The 22994-nt window shown below is 39.4% G+C and overlaps 1 protein-coding gene across 1 annotated transcript in view; it reads right to left on the reverse strand.

Moving 5' to 3' along the window:
• Positions 1–22994, reverse strand: part of kctd13 (potassium channel tetramerization domain containing 13) — a gene marked incomplete at both ends in the record, with an annotated part of 63744 nt that overhangs the window by 15420 nt on the left and 25330 nt on the right. The window contains 2 exons of the mRNA XM_084326010.1: positions 300–352; positions 10567–10656. Of these exons, the coding sequence (XP_084182136.1) occupies positions 300–352; positions 10567–10656 (143 nt within the window). The remainder of the gene's footprint in view (positions 1–299; positions 353–10566; positions 10657–22994) is intronic.

Consider the following 22994-nt stretch of genomic DNA (forward strand, 5'->3'; position numbering starts at 1 on the left):
TTAATCACTTTTCGGGTCCTTATTTCCCCGTTTTTCGCTCTTTTGACCAGGAGCCTCACCGCATGCGTGCTACTCTTCCGCTCTCATACCGGAAGCCTCCCCCCCCCCCACAGTTATTTTTAAACGTCTTTCAACCTTTGGTCGAGAAGAAAGCTAATTCAGCCGTCGTCATATGATGTTCTCAAATTAATGAGTAATGGCATCACATAATAATCGTGATTTCAACATCAATCAAAGTCATATGATTTTTGGTTAAATTAAGCAGCCCCACGGACACGCACACACACTTTAAATATTACCTGGTGTAAGAGTATTTGTTGTTCCCTCTGTTGTTCTGCAGCTTGACTACAGGCTGTAGGGAGAGAGAGAGAGAGAGAGAGAGAGAGAGAGAGAGAGAGAGAGAGAGAGAGAGAGAGAGAGAGAGAGAGAGAGAGAGAGAGAGAGAGAGAGAGACAGAGACAGAGACAGAGACAGAGACAGAGAGAGAGAGACCGGAATGAAGGAATTGTCTATTGTTGTGTCTGTAATAGTACACGTTGTGTCTGTAATAGTACACGTTGTGGTGTCTGTAATAGTACAAGGTGTGGTGTCTGTAATAGTACACGTTGTGTCTGTAATAGTACACGGTGTGGTGTCTGTAATAGTACACGTTGTGGTGTCTATAATAGTACACGTTGTGGTGTCTGTAATAGTACACGTTGTGGTGTCTGTAATAGTACACGTTGTGGTGTCTGTAATAGTACACGTTGTGGTGTCTGTAATAGTACACGTTGTGGTGTCTGTAATAGTACACGTTGTGGTGTCTGTAATAGTACACGTTGTGGTGTCTGTAATAGTACACGTTGTGGTGTCTGTAATAGTACACGTTGTGGTGTCTGTAATAGTACACGTTGTGGTGTCTGTAATAGTACACGTTGTGGTGTCTGTAATAGTACACGTTGTGGTGTCTGTAATAGTACACGTTGTGGTGTCTGTAATAGTACACGTTGTGGTGTCTGTAATAGTACACGTTGTGGTGTCTGTAATAGTACACGTTGTGGTGTCTGTAATAGTACACGTTGTGGTGTCTGTAATAGTACACGTTGTGGTGTCTGTAATAGTACATGTTGTGGTGTCTGTAATAGTACACGTTGTGGTGTCTGTAATAGTACACGTTGTGGTGTCTGTAATAGTACACGTTGTGGTGTCTGTAATAGTACAAGGTGTGGTGTCTGTAATAGTACACGTTGTGTCTGTAATAGTACACATTGTGGTGTCTGTAATAGTACACGTTGTGTCTGTAATAGTACACGTTGTGGTGTCTGTAATAGTACAAGGTGTGGTGTCTGTAATAGTACACGTTGTGGTGTCTGTAATAGTACACGTTGTGGTGTCTGTAATAGTACACGTTGTGGTGTCTGTAATAGTACACGTTGTGTCTGTAATAGTACAAGTTGTGGTGTCTGTAATAGTACACATTGTGGTGTCTGTAATAGTACACGTTGTGTCTGTAATAGTACACGTTGTGGTGTCTGTAATAGTACACGTTGTGGTGTCTGTAATAGTACACGTTGTGGTGTCTGTAATAGTACACGTTGTGGTGTCTGTAATAGTACACGTTGTGTCTGTAATAGTACACGTTGTGGTGTCTGTAATAGTACACGTTGTGTCTGTAATAGTACACGTTGTGGTGTCTGTAATAGTACACGTTGTGGTGTCTGTAATAGTACACGTTGTGGTGTCTGTAATAGTACACGTTGTGGTGTCTGTAATAGTACACGTTGTGGTGTCTGTAATAGTACACGTTGTGTCTGTAATAGTACACGTTGTGGTGTCTGTAATAGTACACGTTGTGGTGTCTGTAATAGTACACGTTGTGGTGTCTGTAATAGTACACGTTGTGTCTGTAATAGTACACGTTGTGGTGTCTGTAATAGTACAAGGTGTGGTGTCTGTAATAGTACACGTTGTGGTGTCTGTAATAGTACACGTTGTGGTGTCTGTAATAGTACACGTTGTGGTGTCTGTAATAGTACACGTTGTGGTGTCTGTAATAGTACACGTTGTGGTGTCTGTAATAGTACACGTTGTGTCTGTAATAGTACACGTTGTGTCTGTAATAGTACACGTTGTGGTGTCTGTAATAGTACAAGTTGTGGTGTCTGTAATAGTACACGTTGTGGTGTCTGTAATAGTACAAGTTGTGGTGTCTGTAATAGTACACGTTGTGGTGTCTGTAATAGTACACGTTGTGGTGTCTGTAATAGTACACGTTGTGGTGTCTGTAATAGTACACGTTGTGTCTGTAATAGTACACGTTGTGGTGTCTGTAATAGTACACGTTGTGGTGTCTGTAATAGTACACGTTGTGGTGTCTGTAATAGTACACGTTGTGGTGTCTGTAATAGTACAAGTTGTGGTGTCTGTAATAGTACACGTTGTGGTGTCTGTAATAGTACACGTTGTGGTGTCTGTAATAGTACAAGGTGTGGTGTCTGTAATAGTACACGTTGTGGTGTCTGTAATAGTACACGTTGTGGTGTCTGTAATAGTACACGTTGTGGTGTCTGTAATAGTACACGTTGTGGTGTCTGTAATAGTACAAGGTGTGGTGTCTGTAATAGTACACGTTGTGGTGTCTGTAATAGTACACGTTGTGGTGTCTGTAATAGTACACGTTGTGGTGTCTGTAATAGTACACGTTGTGGTGTCTGTAATAGTACACGTTGTGGTGTCTGTAATAGTACACGTTGTGGTGTCTGTAATAGTACACGTTGTGTCTGTAATAGTACACGTTGTGGTGTCTGTAATAGTACACGTTGTGTCTGTAATAGTACACGTTGTGTCTGTAATAGTACACGTTGTGGTGTCTGTAATAGTACATGTTGTGGTGTCTGTAATAGTACACGTTGTGGTGTCTGTAATAGTACACGTTGTGGTGTCTGTAATAGTACACGTTGTGGTGTCTGTAATAGTACACGTTGTGGTGTCTGTAATAGTACAAGTTGTGGTGTCTGTAATAGTACACGTTGTGGTGTCTGTAATAGTACACGTTGTGGTGTCTGTAATAGTACACGTTGTGGTGTCTGTAATAGTACACGTTGTGGTGTCTGTAATAGTACACGTTGTGTCTGTAATAGTACACGTTGTGGTGTCTGTAATAGTACACGTTGTGGTGTCTGTAATAGTACACGTTGTGGTGTCTGTAATAGTACACGTTGTGGTGTCTGTAATAGTACACGTTGTGGTGTCTGTAATAGTACACGTTGTGGTGTCTGTAATAGTACACGTTGTGGTGTCTGTAATAGTACAAGGTGTGGTGTCTGTAATAGTACAAGGTGTGGTGTCTGTAATAGTACACGTTGTGGTGTCTGTAATAGTACACGTTGTGGTGTCTGTAATAGTACACGTTGTGGTGTCTGTAATAGTACACGTTGTGTCTGTAATAGTACACGTTGTGGTGTCTGTAATAGTACAAGTTGTGGTGTCTGTAATAGTACAAGTTGTGGTGTCTGTAATAGTACAAGTTGTGGTGTCTGTAATAGTACACGTTGTGGTGTCTGTAATAGTACACGTTGTGGTGTCTGTAATAGTACACGTTGTGGTGTCTGTAATAGTACACGTTGTGGTGTCTGTAATAGTACACGTTGTGTCTGTAATAGTACACGTTGTGGTGTCTGTAATAGTACAAGGTGTGGTGTCTGTAATAGTACACGTTGTGTCTGTAATAGTACACGTTGTGGTGTCTGTAATAGTACACGTTGTGGTGTCTGTAATAGTACACGTTGTGGTGTCTGTAATAGTACACGTTGTGGTGTCTGTAATAGTACACGTTGTGGTGTCTGTAATAGTACACGTTGTGGTGTCTGTAATAGTACACGTTGTGGTGTCTGTAATAGTACACGTTGTGGTGTCTGTAATAGTACACGTTGTGGTGTCTGTAATAGTACACGTTGTGGTGTCTGTAATAGTACAAGTTGTGGTGTCTGTAATAGTACATGTTGTGGTGTCTGTAATAGTACACGTTGTGGTGTCTGTAATAGTACACGTTGTGTCTGTAATAGTACACGTTGTGGTGTCTGTAATAGTACACGTTGTGTCTGTAATAGTACACGTTGTGTCTGTAATAGTACACGTTGTGGTGTCTGTAATAGTACACGTTGTGGTGTCTGTAATAGTACATGTTGTGGTGTCTGTAATAGTACACGTTGTGGTGTCTGTAATAGTACACGTTGTGGTGTCTGTAATAGTACACGTTGTGTCTGTAATAGTACATGTTGTGGTGTCTGTAATAGTACACGTTGTGTCTGTAATAGTACAAGGTGTGGTGTCTGTAATAGTACATGTTGTGGTGTCTGTAATAGTACACGTTGTGGTGTCTGTAATAGTACACGTTGTGGTGTCTGTAATAGTACACGTTGTGGTGTCTGTAATAGTACACGTTGTGGTGTCTGTAATAGTACACGTTGTGGTGTCTGTAATAGTACACGTTGTGGTGTCTGTAATAGTACAAGTTGTGGTGTCTGTAATAGTACACGTTGTGGTGTCTGTAATAGTACATGTTGTGGTGTCTGTAATAGTACAAGGTGTGGTGTCTGTAATAGTACACGTTGTGGTGTCTGTAATAGTACATGTTGTGGTGTCTGTAATAGTACACGTTGTGGTGTCTGTAATAGTACACGTTGTGTCTGTAATAGTACACGTTGTGGTGTCTGTAATAGTACACGTTGTGGTGTCTGTAATAGTACACGTTGTGGTGTCTGTAATAGTACACGTTGTGTCTGTAATAGTACACGTTGTGGTGTCTGTAATAGTACATGTTGTGGTGTCTGTAATAGTACACGTTGTGGTGTCTGTAATAGTACACGTTGTGGTGTCTGTAATAGTACACGTTGTGGTGTCTGTAATAGTACACGTTGTGGTGTCTGTAATAGTACATGTTGTGGTGTCTGTAATAGTACACGTTGTGTCTGTAATAGTACACGTTGTGGTGTCTGTAATAGTACACGTTGTGGTGTCTGTAATAGTACACGTTGTGGTGTCTGTAATAGTACACGTTGTGGTGTCTGTAATAGTACACGTTGTGGTGTCTGTAATAGTACACGTTGTGTCTGTAATAGTACACGTTGTGTCTGTAATAGTACACGTTGTGGTGTCTGTAATAGTACACGTTGTGGTGTCTGTAATAGTACAAGGTGTGGTGTCTGTAATAGTACACGTTGTGGTGTCTGTAATAGTACACGTTGTGGTGTCTGTAATAGTACACGTTGTGGTGTCTGTAATAGTACACGTTGTGTCTGTAATAGTACATGTTGTGGTGTCTGTAATAGTACACGTTGTGGTGTCTGTAATAGTACACGTTGTGTCTGTAATAGTACAAGTTGTGGTGTCTGTAATAGTACACATTGTGGTGTCTGTAATAGTACATGTTGTGTCTGTAATAGTACACGTTGTGGTGTCTGTAATAGTACACGTTGTGGTGTCTGTAATAGTACACGTTGTGGTGTCTGTAATAGTACACGTTGTGGTGTCTGTAATAGTACACGTTGTGTCTGTAATAGTACACGTTGTGGTGTCTGTAATAGTACACGTTGTGTCTGTAATAGTACACGTTGTGGTGTCTGTAATAGTACACGTTGTGGTGTCTGTAATAGTACACGTTGTGGTGTCTGTAATAGTACACGTTGTGGTGTCTGTAATAGTACACGTTGTGGTGTCTGTAATAGTACACGTTGTGGTGTCTGTAATAGTACATGTTGTGGTGTCTGTAATAGTACATGTTGTGGTGTCTGTAATAGTACACGTTGTGTCTGTAATAGTACACGTTGTGGTGTCTGTAATAGTACACGTTGTGTCTGTAATAGTACACGTTGTTGTGTCTGTAATAGTACACGTTGTGGTGTCTGTAATAGTACACGTTGTGGTGTCTGTAATAGTACACGTTGTGGTGTCTGTAATAGTACACGTTGTGGTGTCTGTAATAGTACACGTTGTGGTGTCTGTAATAGTACACGTTGTGGTGTCTGTAATAGTACAAGTTGTGTCTGTAATAGTACATGTTGTGTCTGTAATAGTACACGTTGTGGTGTCTGTAATAGTACACGTTGTGGTGTCTGTAATAGTACACGTTGTGGTGTCTGTAATAGTACACGTTGTGGTGTCTGTAATAGTACACGTTGTGTCTGTAATAGTACACGTTGTGGTGTCTGTAATAGTACACGTTGTGGTGTCTGTAATAGTACACGTTGTGTCTGTAATAGTACACGTTGTGGTGTCTGTAATAGTACATGTTGTGGTGTCTGTAATAGTACACGTTGTGGTGTCTGTAATAGTACACGTTGTGGTGTCTGTAATAGTACACGTTGTGGTGTCTGTAATAGTACACGTTGTGGTGTCTGTAATAGTACATGTTGTGGTGTCTGTAATAGTACAAGTTGTGTCTGTAATAGTACACGTTGTGGTGTCTGTAATAGTACACGTTGTGGTGTCTGTAATAGTACACGTTGTGGTGTCTGTAATAGTACACGTTGTGGTGTCTGTAATAGTACACGTTGTGGTGTCTGTAATAGTACACGTTGTGGTGTCTGTAATAGTACACGTTGTGGTGTCTGTAATAGTACACGTTGTGTCTGTAATAGTACACGTTGTGGTGTCTGTAATAGTACACGTTGTGGTGTCTGTAATAGTACACGTTGTGGTGTCTGTAATAGTACACGTTGTGGTGTCTGTAATAGTACACGTTGTGGTGTCTGTAATAGTACACGTTGTGGTGTCTGTAATAGTACACGTTGTGTCTGTAATAGTACACGTTGTGTCTGTAATAGTACACGTTGTGGTGTCTGTAATAGTACACGTTGTGGTGTCTGTAATAGTACAAGGTGTGGTGTCTGTAATAGTACACGTTGTGGTGTCTGTAATAGTACACGTTGTGGTGTCTGTAATAGTACACGTTGTGTCTGTAATAGTACATGTTGTGGTGTCTGTAATAGTACACGTTGTGGTGTCTGTAATAGTACACGTTGTGGTGTCTGTAATAGTACACGTTGTGTCTGTAATAGTACACGTTGTGGTGTCTGTAATAGTACACGTTGTGGTGTCTGTAATAGTACACATTGTGGTGTCTGTAATAGTACATGTTGTGTCTGTAATAGTACACGTTGTGGTGTCTGTAATAGTACACGTTGTGGTGTCTGTAATAGTACACGTTGTGGTGTCTGTAATAGTACACGTTGTGGTGTCTGTAATAGTACACGTTGTGTCTGTAATAGTACACGTTGTGGTGTCTGTAATAGTACACGTTGTGTCTGTAATAGTACACGTTGTGGTGTCTGTAATAGTACACGTTGTGGTGTCTGTAATAGTACACGTTGTGGTGTCTGTAATAGTACACGTTGTGGTGTCTGTAATAGTACACGTTGTGGTGTCTGTAATAGTACACGTTGTGGTGTCTGTAATAGTACACGTTGTGGTGTCTGTAATAGTACATGTTGTGGTGTCTGTAATAGTACATGTTGTGGTGTCTGTAATAGTACACGTTGTGTCTGTAATAGTACACGTTGTGGTGTCTGTAATAGTACACGTTGTGTCTGTAATAGTACACGTTGTGGTGTCTGTAATAGTACACGTTGTGGTGTCTGTAATAGTACAAGGTGTGGTGTCTGTAATAGTACACGTTGTGGTGTCTGTAATAGTACACGTTGTGGTGTCTGTAATAGTACACGTTGTGTCTGTAATAGTACACGTTGTGGTGTCTGTAATAGTACACGTTGTGGTGTCTGTAATAGTACACGTTGTGGTGTCTGTAATAGTACACGTTGTGGTGTCTGTAATAGTACATGTTGTGGTGTCTGTAATAGTACATGTTGTGGTGTCTGTAATAGTACACGTTGTGTCTGTAATAGTACACGTTGTGTCTGTAATAGTACACGTTGTGGTGTCTGTAATAGTACACGTTGTGGTGTCTGTAATAGTACACGTTGTGGTGTCTGTAATAGTACACGTTGTGGTGTCTGTAATAGTACACGTTGTGGTGTCTGTAATAGTACACGTTGTGGTGTCTGTAATAGTACAAGTTGTGGTGTCTGTAATAGTACACGTTGTGGTGTCTGTAATAGTACACGTTGTGGTGTCTGTAATAGTACACGTTGTGGTGTCTGTAATAGTACACGTTGTGGTGTCTGTAATAGTACACGTTGTGGTGTCTGTAATAGTACATGTTGTGGTGTCTGTAATAGTACACGTTGTGTCTGTAATAGTACACGTTGTGGTGTCTGTAATAGTACACGTTGTGGTGTCTGTAATAGTACACGTTGTGGTGTCTGTAATAGTACAAGGTGTGGTGTCTGTAATAGTACACGTTGTGGTGTCTGTAATAGTACACGTTGTGGTGTCTGTAATAGTACACGTTGTGGTGTCTGTAATAGTACACGTTGTGGTGTCTGTAATAGTACAAGTTGTGGTGTCTGTAATAGTACACGTTGTGGTGTCTGTAATAGTACACGTTGTGGTGTCTGTAATAGTACACGTTGTGGTGTCTGTAATAGTACACGTTGTGGTGTCTGTAATAGTACACGTTGTGGTGTCTGTAATAGTACACGTTGTGGTGTCTGTAATAGTACACGTTGTGGTGTCTGTAATAGTACAAGGTGTGGTGTCTGTAATAGTACAAGGTGTGGTGTCTGTAATAGTACACGTTGTGGTGTCTGTAATAGTACACGTTGTGGTGTCTGTAATAGTACACGTTGTGGTGTCTGTAATAGTACACGTTGTGGTGTCTGTAATAGTACACGTTGTGGTGTCTGTAATAGTACACGTTGTGGTGTCTGTAATAGTACACGTTGTGGTGTCTGTAATAGTACACGTTGTGGTGTCTGTAATAGTACACGTTGTGTCTGTAATAGTACACGTTGTGGTGTCTGTAATAGTACATGTTGTGTCTGTAATAGTACACGTTGTGGTGTCTGTAATAGTACAAGTTGTGGTGTCTGTAATAGTACACGTTGTGGTGTCTGTAATAGTACACGTTGTGGTGTCTGTAATAGTACACGTTGTGGTGTCTGTAATAGTACACGTTGTGGTGTCTGTAATAGTACACGTTGTGTCTGTAATAGTACACGTTGTGTCTGTAATAGTACACGTTGTGTCTGTAATAGTACACGTTGTGGTGTCTGTAATAGTACACGTTGTGTCTGTAATAGTACACGTTGTGGTGTCTGTAATAGTACACGTTGTGGTGTCTGTAATAGTACACGTTGTGGTGTCTGTAATAGTACACGTTGTGGTGTCTGTAATAGTACACGTTGTGTCTGTAATAGTACACGTTGTGGTGTCTGTAATAGTACACGTTGTGTCTGTAATAGTACACGTTGTGGTGTCTGTAATAGTACACGTTGTGGTGTCTGTAATAGTACACGTTGTGGTGTCTGTAATAGTACACGTTGTGTCTGTAATAGTACACGTTGTGGTGTCTGTAATAGTACACGTTGTGGTGTCTGTAATAGTACACGTTGTGTCTGTAATAGTACACGTTGTGGTGTCTGTAATAGTACACGTTGTGGTGTCTGTAATAGTACACGTTGTGGTGTCTGTAATAGTACACGTTGTGGTGTCTGTAATAGTACACGTTGATTTTTTATGTTATGTTCTGTGTTTATTATTTGTGTTATTGCTAATGTCATTGTTATTATTATTGTGGTATTGGGAGGTCTTGTTATTGTTACTCATCAATCTTTATTTATTCTCAAATACAATTGAGGTCACCCTCATTTTCAATGTCGTCGAGATTTTAGACATTTCAATACAAACATTTCTACAATATAACAATAATAAATATGAATAACTATCTATATAGTACTCTTCACACATGGACCACAGTCCAGAGTGCACCACAGCAATTAGTATAAAATGAACCTAAAATCAGCACACAAATTGACTAAATAAAAAAAACAATGCATACATTTCAGACATAAGAATAGGTATAGAAGACAATAAAAGCAGTGCAATGTAAATGTATTACTGTATTGTGTTTGTCTTGTTTTGTGTATAAAAAGAAATTAAAATATTTGATAAAAAAACAGAAAATTTGTCGTTTTACTGCAGATGTTGACCTGGTTTTCTGTTGGGGACATAATCTGCAGTTGAGATCTTTTAAAAAATAAATCATAAATAGTTTTTCGGTGAAGTTCCCCTTTAAGAAAATTACAAGAACCCCTTTCATAAATCTCCATTCTAATACAGGAACCCCTTTCATAAATCTCCATTCTAATACAATACCTTTCATAAATCTCCATTCTAATACAATACCTTTCATCTCCATTCTAATACAATACCTTTCATAAATCTCCATTCTAATACAATACCTTTCATAAATCTCCATTCTAATACAATACCTTTCATAAATCTCCATTCTAATACAATAGCAAAAACATAGATATTTTGGAGTGGTAATGAACTGTATTTCAATCATGCAACCGTCACATAAATTGGAACTACCTCAGTTCCTAAAGGGGACAGATTAGCAAGGTTCTACTGGTGGAAACAGAGCTTCATTTACAGAAATCATCCCTAGTGTCGAGTCATACTGCTTACCTTCCTGTAGGTGGCGATCATCCTCTGCTCTTCTTTGGCCGAGGTGATCATGGGGATGCGGCAAACTCTGTCATAGACCTCCCTCTGTTTCTGTTTCTGTAGAGAACACTGTATTAACCACACTGTTATAGACCTCCCTCTGTTTCTGTAGAGAACACTGTATTAACCACACTGTTATAGACCTCTCTCTGTTTCTGTAGAGAACACTGTATTAACCACACTGTTATAGACCTCTCTCTGTTTCTGTAGAGAACACTGTATTAACCACACTGTTATAGACCTCCCTCTGTTTCTGTAGAGAACACTGTATTAACCACACTGTTATAGACCTCTCTCTGTTTCTGTAGAGAACACTGTATTAACCACACTGTTATAGACCTCTCTCTGTTTCTGTAGAGAACACTGTATTAACCACACTGTTATAGACCTCTCTCTGTTTCTGTAGAGAACACTGTATTAACCACACTGTTATAGACCTCTCTCTGTTTCTGTAGAGAACACTGTATTAACCACACTGTTATAGACCTCTCTCTGTTTCTGTAGAGAACACTGTATTAACCACACTGTTATAGACCTCTCTCTGTTTCTGTAGAGAACACTGTATTAACCACACTGTTATAGACCTCTCTCTGTTTCTGTAGAGAACACTGTATTAACCACACTGTTATAGACCTCTCTCTGTTTCTGTAGAGAACACTGTATTAACCACACTGTTATAGACCTCTCTCTGTTTCTGTAGAGAACACTGTATTAACCACACTGTTATAGACCTCTCTCTGTTTCTGTAGAGAACACTGTATTAACCACACTGTTATAGACCTCTCTCTGTTTCTGTAGAGAACACTGTATTAACCACACTGTTATAGACCTCTCTCTGTTTCTGTAGAGAACACTGTATTAACCACACAGTTATAGACCTCTCTCTGTTTCTGTAGAGAACACTGTATTAACCACACTGTTATAGACCTCCCTCTGTTTCTGTAGAGAACACTGTATTAACCACACTGTTATAGACCTCTCTCTGTTTCTGTAGAGAACACTGTATTAACCACACTGTTATAGACCTCTCTCTGTTTCTGTAGAGAACACTGTATTAACCACACTGTTATAGACCTCTCTCTGTTTCTGTAGAGAACACTGTATTAACCACACTGTTATAGACCTCTCTCTGTTTCTGTAGAGAACACTGTATTAACCACACTGTTATAGACCTCTCTGTTTCTGTAGAGAACACTGTATTAACCACACTGTTATAGACCTCTCTCTGTTTCTGTAGAGAACACTGTATTAACCACACTGTTATAGACCTCCCTCTGTTTCTGTAGAGAACACTGTATTAACCACACTGTTATAGACCTCTCTCTGTTTCTGTAGAGAACACTGTATTAACCACACTGTTATAGACCTCTCTCTGTTTCTGTAGAGAACACTGTATTAACCACACTGTTATAGACCTCTCTCTGTTTCTGTAGAGAACACTGTATTAACCACACTGTTATAGACCTCTCTGTTTCTGTAGAGAACACTGTATTAACCACACTGTTATAGACCTCTCTCTGTTTCTGTAGAGAACACTGTATTAACCACACTGTTATAGACCTCTCTCTGTTTCTGTAGAGAACACTGTATTAACCACACTGTTATAGACCTCTCTCTGTTTCTGTAGAGAACACTGTATTAACCACACTGTTATAGACCTCCCTCTGTTTCTGTAGAGAACACTGTATTAACCACACTGTTATAGACCTCTCTCTGTTTCTGTAGAGAACACTGTATTAACCACACTGTTATAGACCTCTCTCTGTTTCTGTAGAGAACACTGTATTAACCACACTGTTATAGACCTCTCTCTGTTTCTGTAGAGAACACTGTATTAACCACACTGTTATAGACCTCTCTCTGTTTCTGTAGAGAACACTGTATTAACCACACTGTTATAGACCTCTCTCTGTTTCTGTAGAGAACACTGTATTAACCACACTGTTATAGACCTCTCTCTGTTTCTGTAGAGAACACTGTATTAACCACACTGTTATAGACCTCTCTCTGTTTCTGTAGAGAACACTGTATTAACCACACTGTTATAGACCTCCTCTGTTTCTGTAGAGAACACTGTATTAACCACACTGTTATAGACCTCTCTCTGTTTCTGTAGAGAACACTGTATTAACCACACTGTTATAGACCTCTCTCTGTTTCTGTAGAGAACACTGTATTAACCACACTGTTATAGACCTCTCTGTTTCTGTAGAGAACACTGTATTAACCACACTGTTATAGACCTCTCTCTGTTTCTGTAGAGAACACTGTATTAACCACACTGTTATAGACCTCTCTCTGTTTCTGTAGAGAACACTGTATTAACCACACTGTTATAGACCTCTCTCTGTTTCTGTAGAGAACACTGTATTAACCACACTGTTATAGACCTCTCTCTGTTTCTGTAGAGAACACTGTATTAACCACACTGTTATAGACCTCTCTCTGTTTCTGTAGAGAACACTGTATTAACCACACTGTTATAGACCTCTCTCTGTTTCTGTAGAGAACACTGTATTAACCACACTGTTATAGACCTCTCTCTGTTTCTGTAGAGAACACTGTATTAACCACACTGTTATAGACCTCTCTCTGTTTCTGTAGAGAACACTGTATTAACCACACTGTTATAGACCTCTCTCTGTTTCTGTAGAGAACACTGTATTAACCACACTGTTATAGACCTCTCTCTGTTTCTGTAGAGAACACTGTATTAACCACACTGTTATAGACCTCTCTGTTTCTGTAGAGAACACTGTATTAACCACACTGTTATAGACCTCTCTCTGTTTCTGTAGAGAACACTGTATTAACCACACTGTTATAGACCTCTCTCTGTTTCTGTAGAGAACACTGTATTAACCACACTGTTATAGACCTCTCTCTGTTTCTGTAGAGAACACTGTATTAACCACACTGTTATAGACCTCTCTCTGTTTCTGTAGAGAACACTGTATTAACCACACTGTTATAGACCTCTCTCTGTTTCTGTAGAGAACACTGTATTAACCACACTGTTATAGACCTCTCTCTGTTTCTGTAGAGAACACTGTATTAACCACACTGTTATAGACCTCTCTCTGTTTCTGTAGAGAACACTGTATTAACCACACTGTTATAGACCTCTCTCTGTTTCTGTAGAGAACACTGTATTAACCACACTGTTATAGACCTCTCTCTGTTTCTGTAGAGAACACTGTATTAACCACACTGTTATAGACCTCTCTCTGTTTCTGTAGAGAACACTGTATTAACCACACTGTTATAGACCTCTCTCTGTTTCTGTAGAGAACACTGTATTAACCACACTGTTATAGACCTCTCTCTGTTTCTGTAGAGAACACTGTATTAACCACACTGTTGTAGACCTCTCTCTGTTTCTGTAGAGAACACTGTATTAACCACACTGTTATAGACCTCTCTCTGTTTCTGTAGAGAACACTGTATTAACCACACTGTTATAGACCTCTCTTGTTTCTGTAGAGAACACTGTATTAACCACACTGTTATAGACCTCTCTCTGTTTCTGTAGAGAACACTGTATTAACCACACTGTTATAGACCTCTCTCTGTTTCTGTAGAGAACACTGTATTAACCACACTGTTATAGACCTCTCTCTGTTTCTGTAGAGAACACTGTATTAACCACACTGTTATAGACCTCTCTCTGTTTCTGTAGAGAACACTGTATTAACCACACTGTTATAGACCTCTCTCTGTTTCTGTAGAGAACACTGTATTAACCACACTGTTATAGACCTCTCTCTGTTTCTGTAGAGAACACTGTATTAACCACACTGTTATAGACCTCTCTGTTTCTGTAGAGAACACTGTATTAACCACACTGTTATAGACCTCTCTCTGTTTCTGTAGAGAACACTGTATTAACCACACTGTTATAGACCTCTCTCTGTTTCTGTAGAGAACACTGTATTAACCACACTGTTATAGACCTCTCTCTGTTTCTGTAGAGAACACTGTATTAACCACACTGTTATAGACCTCTCTCTGTTTCTGTAGAGAACACTGTATTAACCACACTGTTATAGACCTCTCTCTGTTTCTGTAGAGAACACTGTATTAACCACACTGTTATAGACCTCTCTCTGTTTCTGTAGAGAACACTGTATTAACCACACTGTTATAGACCTCCTCTGTTTCTGTAGAGAACACTGTATTAACCACACTGTTATAGACCTCTCTCTGTTTCTGTAGAGAACACTGTATTAACCACACTGTTATAACCTCTCTCTGTTTCTGTAGAGAACACTGTATTAACCACACTGTTATAGACCTCTCTCTGTTTCTGTAGAGAACACTGTATTAACCACACTGTTGTAGACCTCTCTCTGTTTCTGTAGAGAACACTGTATTAACCACACTGTTATAGACCTCTCTCTGTTTCTGTAGAGAACACTGTATTAACCACACTGTTATAGACCTCTCTCTGTTTCTGTAGAGAACACTGTATTAACCACACTGTTATAGACCTCTCTCTGTTTCTGTAGAGAACACTGTATTAACCACACTGTTATAGACCTCTCTCTGTTTCTGTAGAGAACACTGTATTAACCACACTGTTATAGACCTCTCTCTGTTTCTGTAGAGAACACTGTATTAACCACACTGTTATAGACCTCTCTCTGTTTCTGTAGAGAACACTGTATTAACCACACTGTTATAGACCTCTCTCTGTTTCTGTAGAGAACACTGTATTAACCACACTGTTATAGACCTCTCTCTGTTTCTGTAGAGAACACTGTATTAACCACACTGTTATAGACCTCTCTCTGTTTCTGTAGAGAACACTGTATTAACCACACTGTTATAGACCTCCCTCTGTTTCTGTAGAGAACACTGTATTAACCACACTGTTATAGACCTCTCTCTGTTTCTGTAGAGAACACTGTATTAACCACACTGTTATAGACCTCTCTCTGTTTCTGTAGAGAACACTGTATTAACCACACTGTTATAGACCTCTCTCTGTTTCTGTAGAGAACACTGTATTAACCACACTGTTATAGACCTCTCTCTGTTTCTGTAGAGAACACTGTATTAACCACACTGTTATAGACCTCTCTCTGTTTCTGTAGAGAACACTGTATTAACCACACTGTTATAGACCTCTCTCTGTTTCTGTAGAGAACACTGTATTAACCACACTGTTATAGACCTCTCTCTGTTTCTGTAGAGAACACTGTATTAACCACACTGTTATAGACCTCTCTCTGTTTCTGTAGAGAACACTGTATTAACCACACTGTTATAGACCTCTCTCTGTTTCTGTAGAGAACACTGTATTAACCACACTGTTATAGACCTCTCTCTGTTTCTGTAGAGAACACTGTATTAACCACACTGTTATAGACCTCTCTCTGTTTCTGTAGAGAACACTGTATTAACCACACTGTTATAGACCTCTCTCTGTTTCTGTAGAGAACACTGTATTAACCACACTGTTATAGACCTCTCTCTGTTTCTGTAGAGAACACTGTATTAACCACACTGTTATAGACCTCTCTCTGTTTCTGTAGAGAACACTGTATTAACCACACTGTTATAGACCTCTCTCTGTTTCTGTAGAGAACACTGTATTAACCACACTGTTATAGACCTCTCTCTGTTTCTGTAGAGAACACTGTATTAACCACACTGTTATAGACCTCTCTCTGTTTCTGTAGAGAACACTGTATTAACCACACTGTTATAGACCTCTCTCTGTTTCTGTAGAGAACACTGTATTAACCACACTGTTATAGACCTCTCTCTGTTTCTGTAGAGAACACTGTATTAACCACACTGTTATAGACCTCTCTCTGTTTCTGTAGAGAACACTGTATTAACCACACTGTTATAGACCTCTCTCTGTTTCTGTAGAGAACACTGTATTAACCACACTGTTATAGACCTCTCTCTGTTTCTGTAGAGAACACTGTATTAACCACACTGTTATAGACCTCTCTCTGTTTCTGTAGAGAACACTGTATTAACCACACTGTTATAGACCTCTCTCTGTTTCTGTAGAGAACACTGTATTAACCACACTGTTATAGACCTCTCTCTGTTTCTGTAGAGAACACTGTATTAACCACACTGTTATAGACCTCTCTCTGTTTCTGTAGAGAACACTGTATTAACCACACTGTTATAGACCTCTCTCTGTTTCTGTAGAGAACACTGTATTAACCACACTGTTATAGACCTCTCTCTGTTTCTGTAGAGAACACTGTATTAACCACACTGTTATAGACCTCTCTCTGTTTCTGTAGAGAACACTGTATTAACCACACTGTTATAGACCTCTCTCTGTTTCTGTAGAGAACACTGTATTAACCACACTGTTATAGACCTCTCTCTGTTTCTGTAGAGAACACTGTATTAACCACACTGTTATAGACCTCTCTCTGTTTCTGTAGAGAACACTGTATTAACCACACTGTTATAGACCTCTCTCTGTTTCTGTAGAGAACACTGTATTAACCACACTGTTATAGACCTCTCTCTGTTTCTGTAGAGAACACTGTATTAACCACACTGTTATAGACCTCTCTCTGTTTCTGTAGAGAACACTGTATTAACCACACTGTTATAGACCTCTCTCTGTTTCTGTAGAGAACACTGTATTAACCACACTGTTATAGACCTCTCTCTGTTTCTGTAGAGAACACTGTATTAACCACACTGTTATAGACCTCTCTCTGTTTCTGTAGAGAACACTGTATTAACCACACTGTTATAGACCTCTCTCTGTTTCTGTAGAGAACACTGTATTAACCACACTGTTATAGACCTCTCTCTGTTTCTGTAGAGAACACTGTATTAACCACACTGTTATAGACCTCTCTCTGTTTCTGTAGAGAACACTGTATTAACCACACTGTTATAGACCTCTCTCTGTTTCTGTAGAGAACACTGTATTAACCACACTGTTATAGACCTCTCTCTGTTTCTGTAGAGAACACTGTATTAACCACACTGTTATAGACCTCTCTCTGTTTCTGTAGAGAACACTGTATTAACCACACTGTTATAGACCTCTCTCTGTTTCTGTAGAGAACACTGTATTAACCACACTGTTATAGACCTCTCTCTGTTTCTGTAGAGAACACTGTATTAACCACACTGTTATAGACCTCTCTCTGTTTCTGTAGAGAACACTGTATTAACCACACTGTTATAGACCTCTCTCTGTTTCTGTAGAGAACACTGTATTAACCACACTGTTATAGACCTCTCTCTGTTTCTGTAGAGAACACTGTATTAACCACACTGTTATAGACCTCTCTCTGTTTCTGTAGAGAACACTGTATTAACCACACTGTTATAGACCTCTCTCTGTTTCTGTAGAGAACACTGTATTAACCACACTGTTATAGACCTCTCTCTGTTTCTGTAGAGAACACTGTATTAACCACACTGTTATAGACCTCTCTCTGTTTCTGTAGAGAACACTGTATTAACCACACTGTTATAGACCTCTCTCTGTTTCTGTAGAGAACACTGTATTAACCACACTGTTATAGACCTCTCTCTGTTTCTGTAGAGAACACTGTATTAACCACACTGTTATAGACCTCTCTCTGTTTCTGTAGAGAACACTGTATTAACCACACTGTTATAGACCTCTCTCTGTTTCTGTAGAGAACACTGTATTAACCACACTGTTATAGACCTCTCTCTGTTTCTGTAGAGAACACTGTATTAACCACACTGTTATAGACCTCTCTCTGTTTCTGTAGAGAACACTGTATTAACCACACTGTTATAGACCTCTCTCTGTTTCTGTAGAGAACACTGTATTAACCACACTGTTATAGACCTCTCTCTGTTTCTGTAGAGAACACTGTATTAACCACACTGTTATAGACCTCTCTCTGTTTCTGTAGAGAACACTGTATTAACCACACTGTTATAGACCTCTCTCTGTTTCTGTAGAGAACACTGTATTAACCACACTGTTATAGACCTCTCTCTGTTTCTGTAGAGAACACTGTATTAACCACACTGTTATAGACCTCTCTCTGTTTCTGTAGAGAACACTGTATTAACCACACTGTTATAGACCTCTCTCTGTTTCTGTAGAGAACACTGTATTAACCACACTGTTATAGACCTCTCTCTGTTTCTGTAGAGAACACTGTATTAACCACACTGTTATAGACCTCTCTCTGTTTCTGTAGAGAACACTGTATTAACCACACTGTTATAGACCTCTCTCTGTTTCTGTAGAGAACACTGTATTAACCACACTGTTATAGACCTCTCTCTGTTTCTGTAGAGAACACTGTATTAACCACACTGTTATAGACCTCTCTCTGTTTCTGTAGAGAACACTGTATTAACCACACTGTTATAGACCTCTCTCTGTTTCTGTAGAGAACACTGTATTAACCACACTGTTATAGACCTCTCTCTGTTTCTGTAGAGAACACTGTATTAACCACACTGTTATAGACCTCTCTCTGTTTCTGTAGAGAACACTGTATTAACCACACTGTTATAGACCTCTCTCTGTTTCTGTAGAGAACACTGTATTAACCACACTGTTATAGACCTCTCTCTGTTTCTGTAGAGAACACTGTATTAACCACACTGTTATAGACCTCTCTCTGTTTCTGTAGAGAACACTGTATTAACCACACTGTTATAGACCTCTCTCTGTTTCTGTAGAGAACACTGTATTAACCACACTGTTATAGACCTCTCTCTGTTTCTGTAGAGAACACTGTATTAACCACACTGTTATAGACCTCTCTCTGTTTCTGTAGAGAACACTGTATTAACCACACTGTTATAGACCTCTCTCTGTTTCTGTAGAGAACACTGTATTAACCACACTGTTATAGACCTCTCTGTTTCTGTAGAGAACACTGTATTAACCACACTGTTATAGACCTCTCTCTGTTTCTGTAGAGAACACTGTATTAACCACACTGTTATAGACCTCTCTCTGTTTCTGTAGAGAACACTGTATTAACCACACTGTTATAGACCTCTCTCTGTTTCTGTAGAGAACACTGTATTAACCACACTGTTATAGACCTCTCTCTGTTTCTGTAGAGAACACTGTATTAACCACACTGTTATAGACCTCTCTCTGTTTCTGTAGAGAACACTGTATTAACCACACTGTTATAGACCTCTCTCTGTTTCTGTAGAGAACACTGTATTAACCACACTGTTATAGACCTCTCTCTGTTTCTGTAGAGAACACTGTATTAACCACACTGTTATAGACCTCTCTCTGTTTCTGTAGAGAACACTGTATTAACCACACTGTTATAGACCTCTCTCTGTTTCTGTAGAGAACACTGTATTAACCACACTGTTATAGACCTCTCTCTGTTTCTGTAGAGAACACTGTATTAACCACACTGTTATAGACCTCTCTCTGTTTCTGTAGAGAACACTGTATTAACCACACTGTTATAGACCTCTCTCTGTTTCTGTAGAGAACACTGTATTAACCACACTGTTATAGACCTCTCTCTGTTTCTGTAGAGAACACTGTATTAACCACACTGTTATAGACCTCTCTCTGTTTCTGTAGAGAACACTGTATTAACCACACTGTTATAGACCTCTCTCTGTTTCTGTAGAGAACACTGTATTAACCACACTGTTATAGACCTCTCTCTGTTTCTGTAGAGAACACTGTATTAACCACACTGTTATAGACCTCTCTCTGTTTCTGTAGAGAACACTGTATTAACCACACTGTTATAGACCTCTCTCTGTTTCTGTAGAGAACACTGTATTAACCACACTGTTATAGACCTCTCTCTGTTTCTGTAGAGAACACTGTATTAACCACACTGTTATAGACCTCTCTCTGTTTCTGTAGAGAACACTGTATTAACCACACTGTTATAGACCTCTCTCTGTTTCTGTAGAGAACACTGTATTAACCACACTGTTATAGACCTCTCTCTGTTTCTGTAGAGAACACTGTATTAACCACACTGTTATAGACCTCTCTCTGTTTCTGTAGAGAACACTGTATTAACCACACTGTTATAGACCTCTCTCTGTTTCTGTAGAGAACACTGTATTAACCACACTGTTATAGACCTCTCTCTGTTTCTGTAGAGAACACTGTATTAACCACACTGTTATAGACCTCTCTCTGTTTCTGTAGAGAACACTGTATTAACCACACTGTTATAGACCTCTCTCTGTTTCTGTAGAGAACACTGTATTAACCACACTGTTATAGACCTCTCTCTGTTTCTGTAGAGAACACTGTATTAACCACACTGTTATAGACCTCTCTCTGTTTCTGTAGAGAACACTGTATTAACCACACTGTTATAGACCTCTCTCTGTTTCTGTAGAGAACACTGTATTAACCACACTGTTATAGACCTCTCTCTGTTTCTGTAGAGAACACTGTATTAACCACACTGTTATAGACCTCTCTCTGTTTCTGTAGAGAACACTGTATTAACCACACTGTTATAGACCTCTCTCTGTTTCTGTAGAGAACACTGTATTAACCACACTGTTATAGACCTCTCTCTGTTTCTGTAGAGAACACTGTATTAACCACACTGTTATAGACCTCTCTCTGTTTCTGTAGAGAACACTGTATTAACCACACTGTTATAGACCTCTCTCTGTTTCTGTAGAGAACACTGTATTAACCACACTGTTATAGACCTCTCTCTGTTTCTGTAGAGAACACTGTATTAACCACACTGTTATAGACCTCTCTCTGTTTCTGTAGAGAACACTGTATTAACCACACTGTTATAGACCTCTCTCTGTTTCTGTAGAGAACACTGTATTAACCACACTGTTATAGACCTCTCTCTGTTTCTGTAGAGAACACTGTATTAACCACACTGTTATAGACCTCTCTCTGTTTCTGTAGAGAACACTGTATTAACCACACTGTTATAGACCTCTCTCTGTTTCTGTAGAGAACACTGTATTAACCACACTGTTATAGACCTCTCTCTGTTTCTGTAGAGAACACTGTATTAACCACACTGTTATAGACCTCTCTCTGTTTCTGTAGAGAACACTGTATTAACCACACTGTTATAGACCTCTCTCTGTTTCTGTAGAGAACACTGTATTAACCACACTGTTATAGACCTCTCTCTGTTTCTGTAGAGAACACTGTATTAACCACACTGTTATAGACCTCTCTCTGTTTCTGTAGAGAACACTGTATTAACCACACTGTTATAGACCTCTCTCTGTTTCTGTAGAGAACACTGTATTAACCACACTGTTATAGACCTCTCTCTGTTTCTGTAGAGAACACTGTATTAACCACACTGTTATAGACCTCTCTCTGTTTCTGTAGAGAACACTGTATTAACCACACTGTTATAGACCTCTCTCTGTTTCTGTAGAGAACACTGTATTAACCACACTGTTATAGACCTCTCTCTGTTTCTGTAGAGAACACTGTATTAACCACACTGTTATAGACCTCTCTCTGTTTCTGTAGAGAACACTGTATTAACCACACTGTTATAGACCTCTCTCTGTTTCTGTAGAGAACACTGTATTAACCACACTGTTATAGACCTCTCTCTGTTTCTGTAGAGAACACTGTATTAACCACACTGTTATAGACCTCTCTCTGTTTCTGTAGAGAACACTGTATTAACCACACTGTTATAGACCTCTCTCTGTTTCTGTAGAGAACACTGTATTAACCACACTGTTATAGACCTCTCTCTGTTTCTGTAGAGAACACTGTATTAACCACACTGTTATAGACCTCTCTCTGTTTCTGTAGAGAACACTGTATTAACCACACTGTTATAGACCTCTCTCTGTTTCTGTAGAGAACACTGTATTAACCACACTGTTATAGACCTCTCTCTGTTTCTGTAGAGAACACTGTATTAACCACACTGTTATAGACCTCTCTCTGTTTCTGTAGAGAACACTGTATTAACCACACTGTTATAGACCTCTCTCTGTTTCTGTAGAGAACACTGTATTAACCACACTGTTATAGACCTCTCTCTGTTTCTGTAGAGAACACTGTATTAACCACACTGTTATAGACCTCTCTCTGTTTCTGTAGAGAACACTGTATTAACCACACTGTTATAGACCTCTCTCTGTTTCTGTAGAGAACACTGTATTAACCACACTGTTATAGACCTCTCTCTGTTTCTGTAGAGAACACTGTATTAACCACACTGTTATAGACCTCTCTCTGTTTCTGTAGAGAACACTGTATTAACCACACTGTTATAGACCTCTCTCTGTTTCTGTAGAGAACACTGTATTAACCACACTGTTATAGACCTCTCTCTGTTTCTGTAGAGAACACTGTATTAACCACACTGTTATAGACCTCTCTCTGTTTCTGTAGAGAACACTGTATTAACCACACTGTTATAGACCTCTCTCTGTTT

Source organism: Notolepis coatsorum, assembly GCF_963971535.1.
Source record: "Notolepis coatsorum genome assembly, chromosome: 12".
Classification (NCBI taxonomy): Eukaryota; Metazoa; Chordata; class Actinopteri; order Aulopiformes; family Paralepididae; genus Notolepis; species Notolepis coatsorum.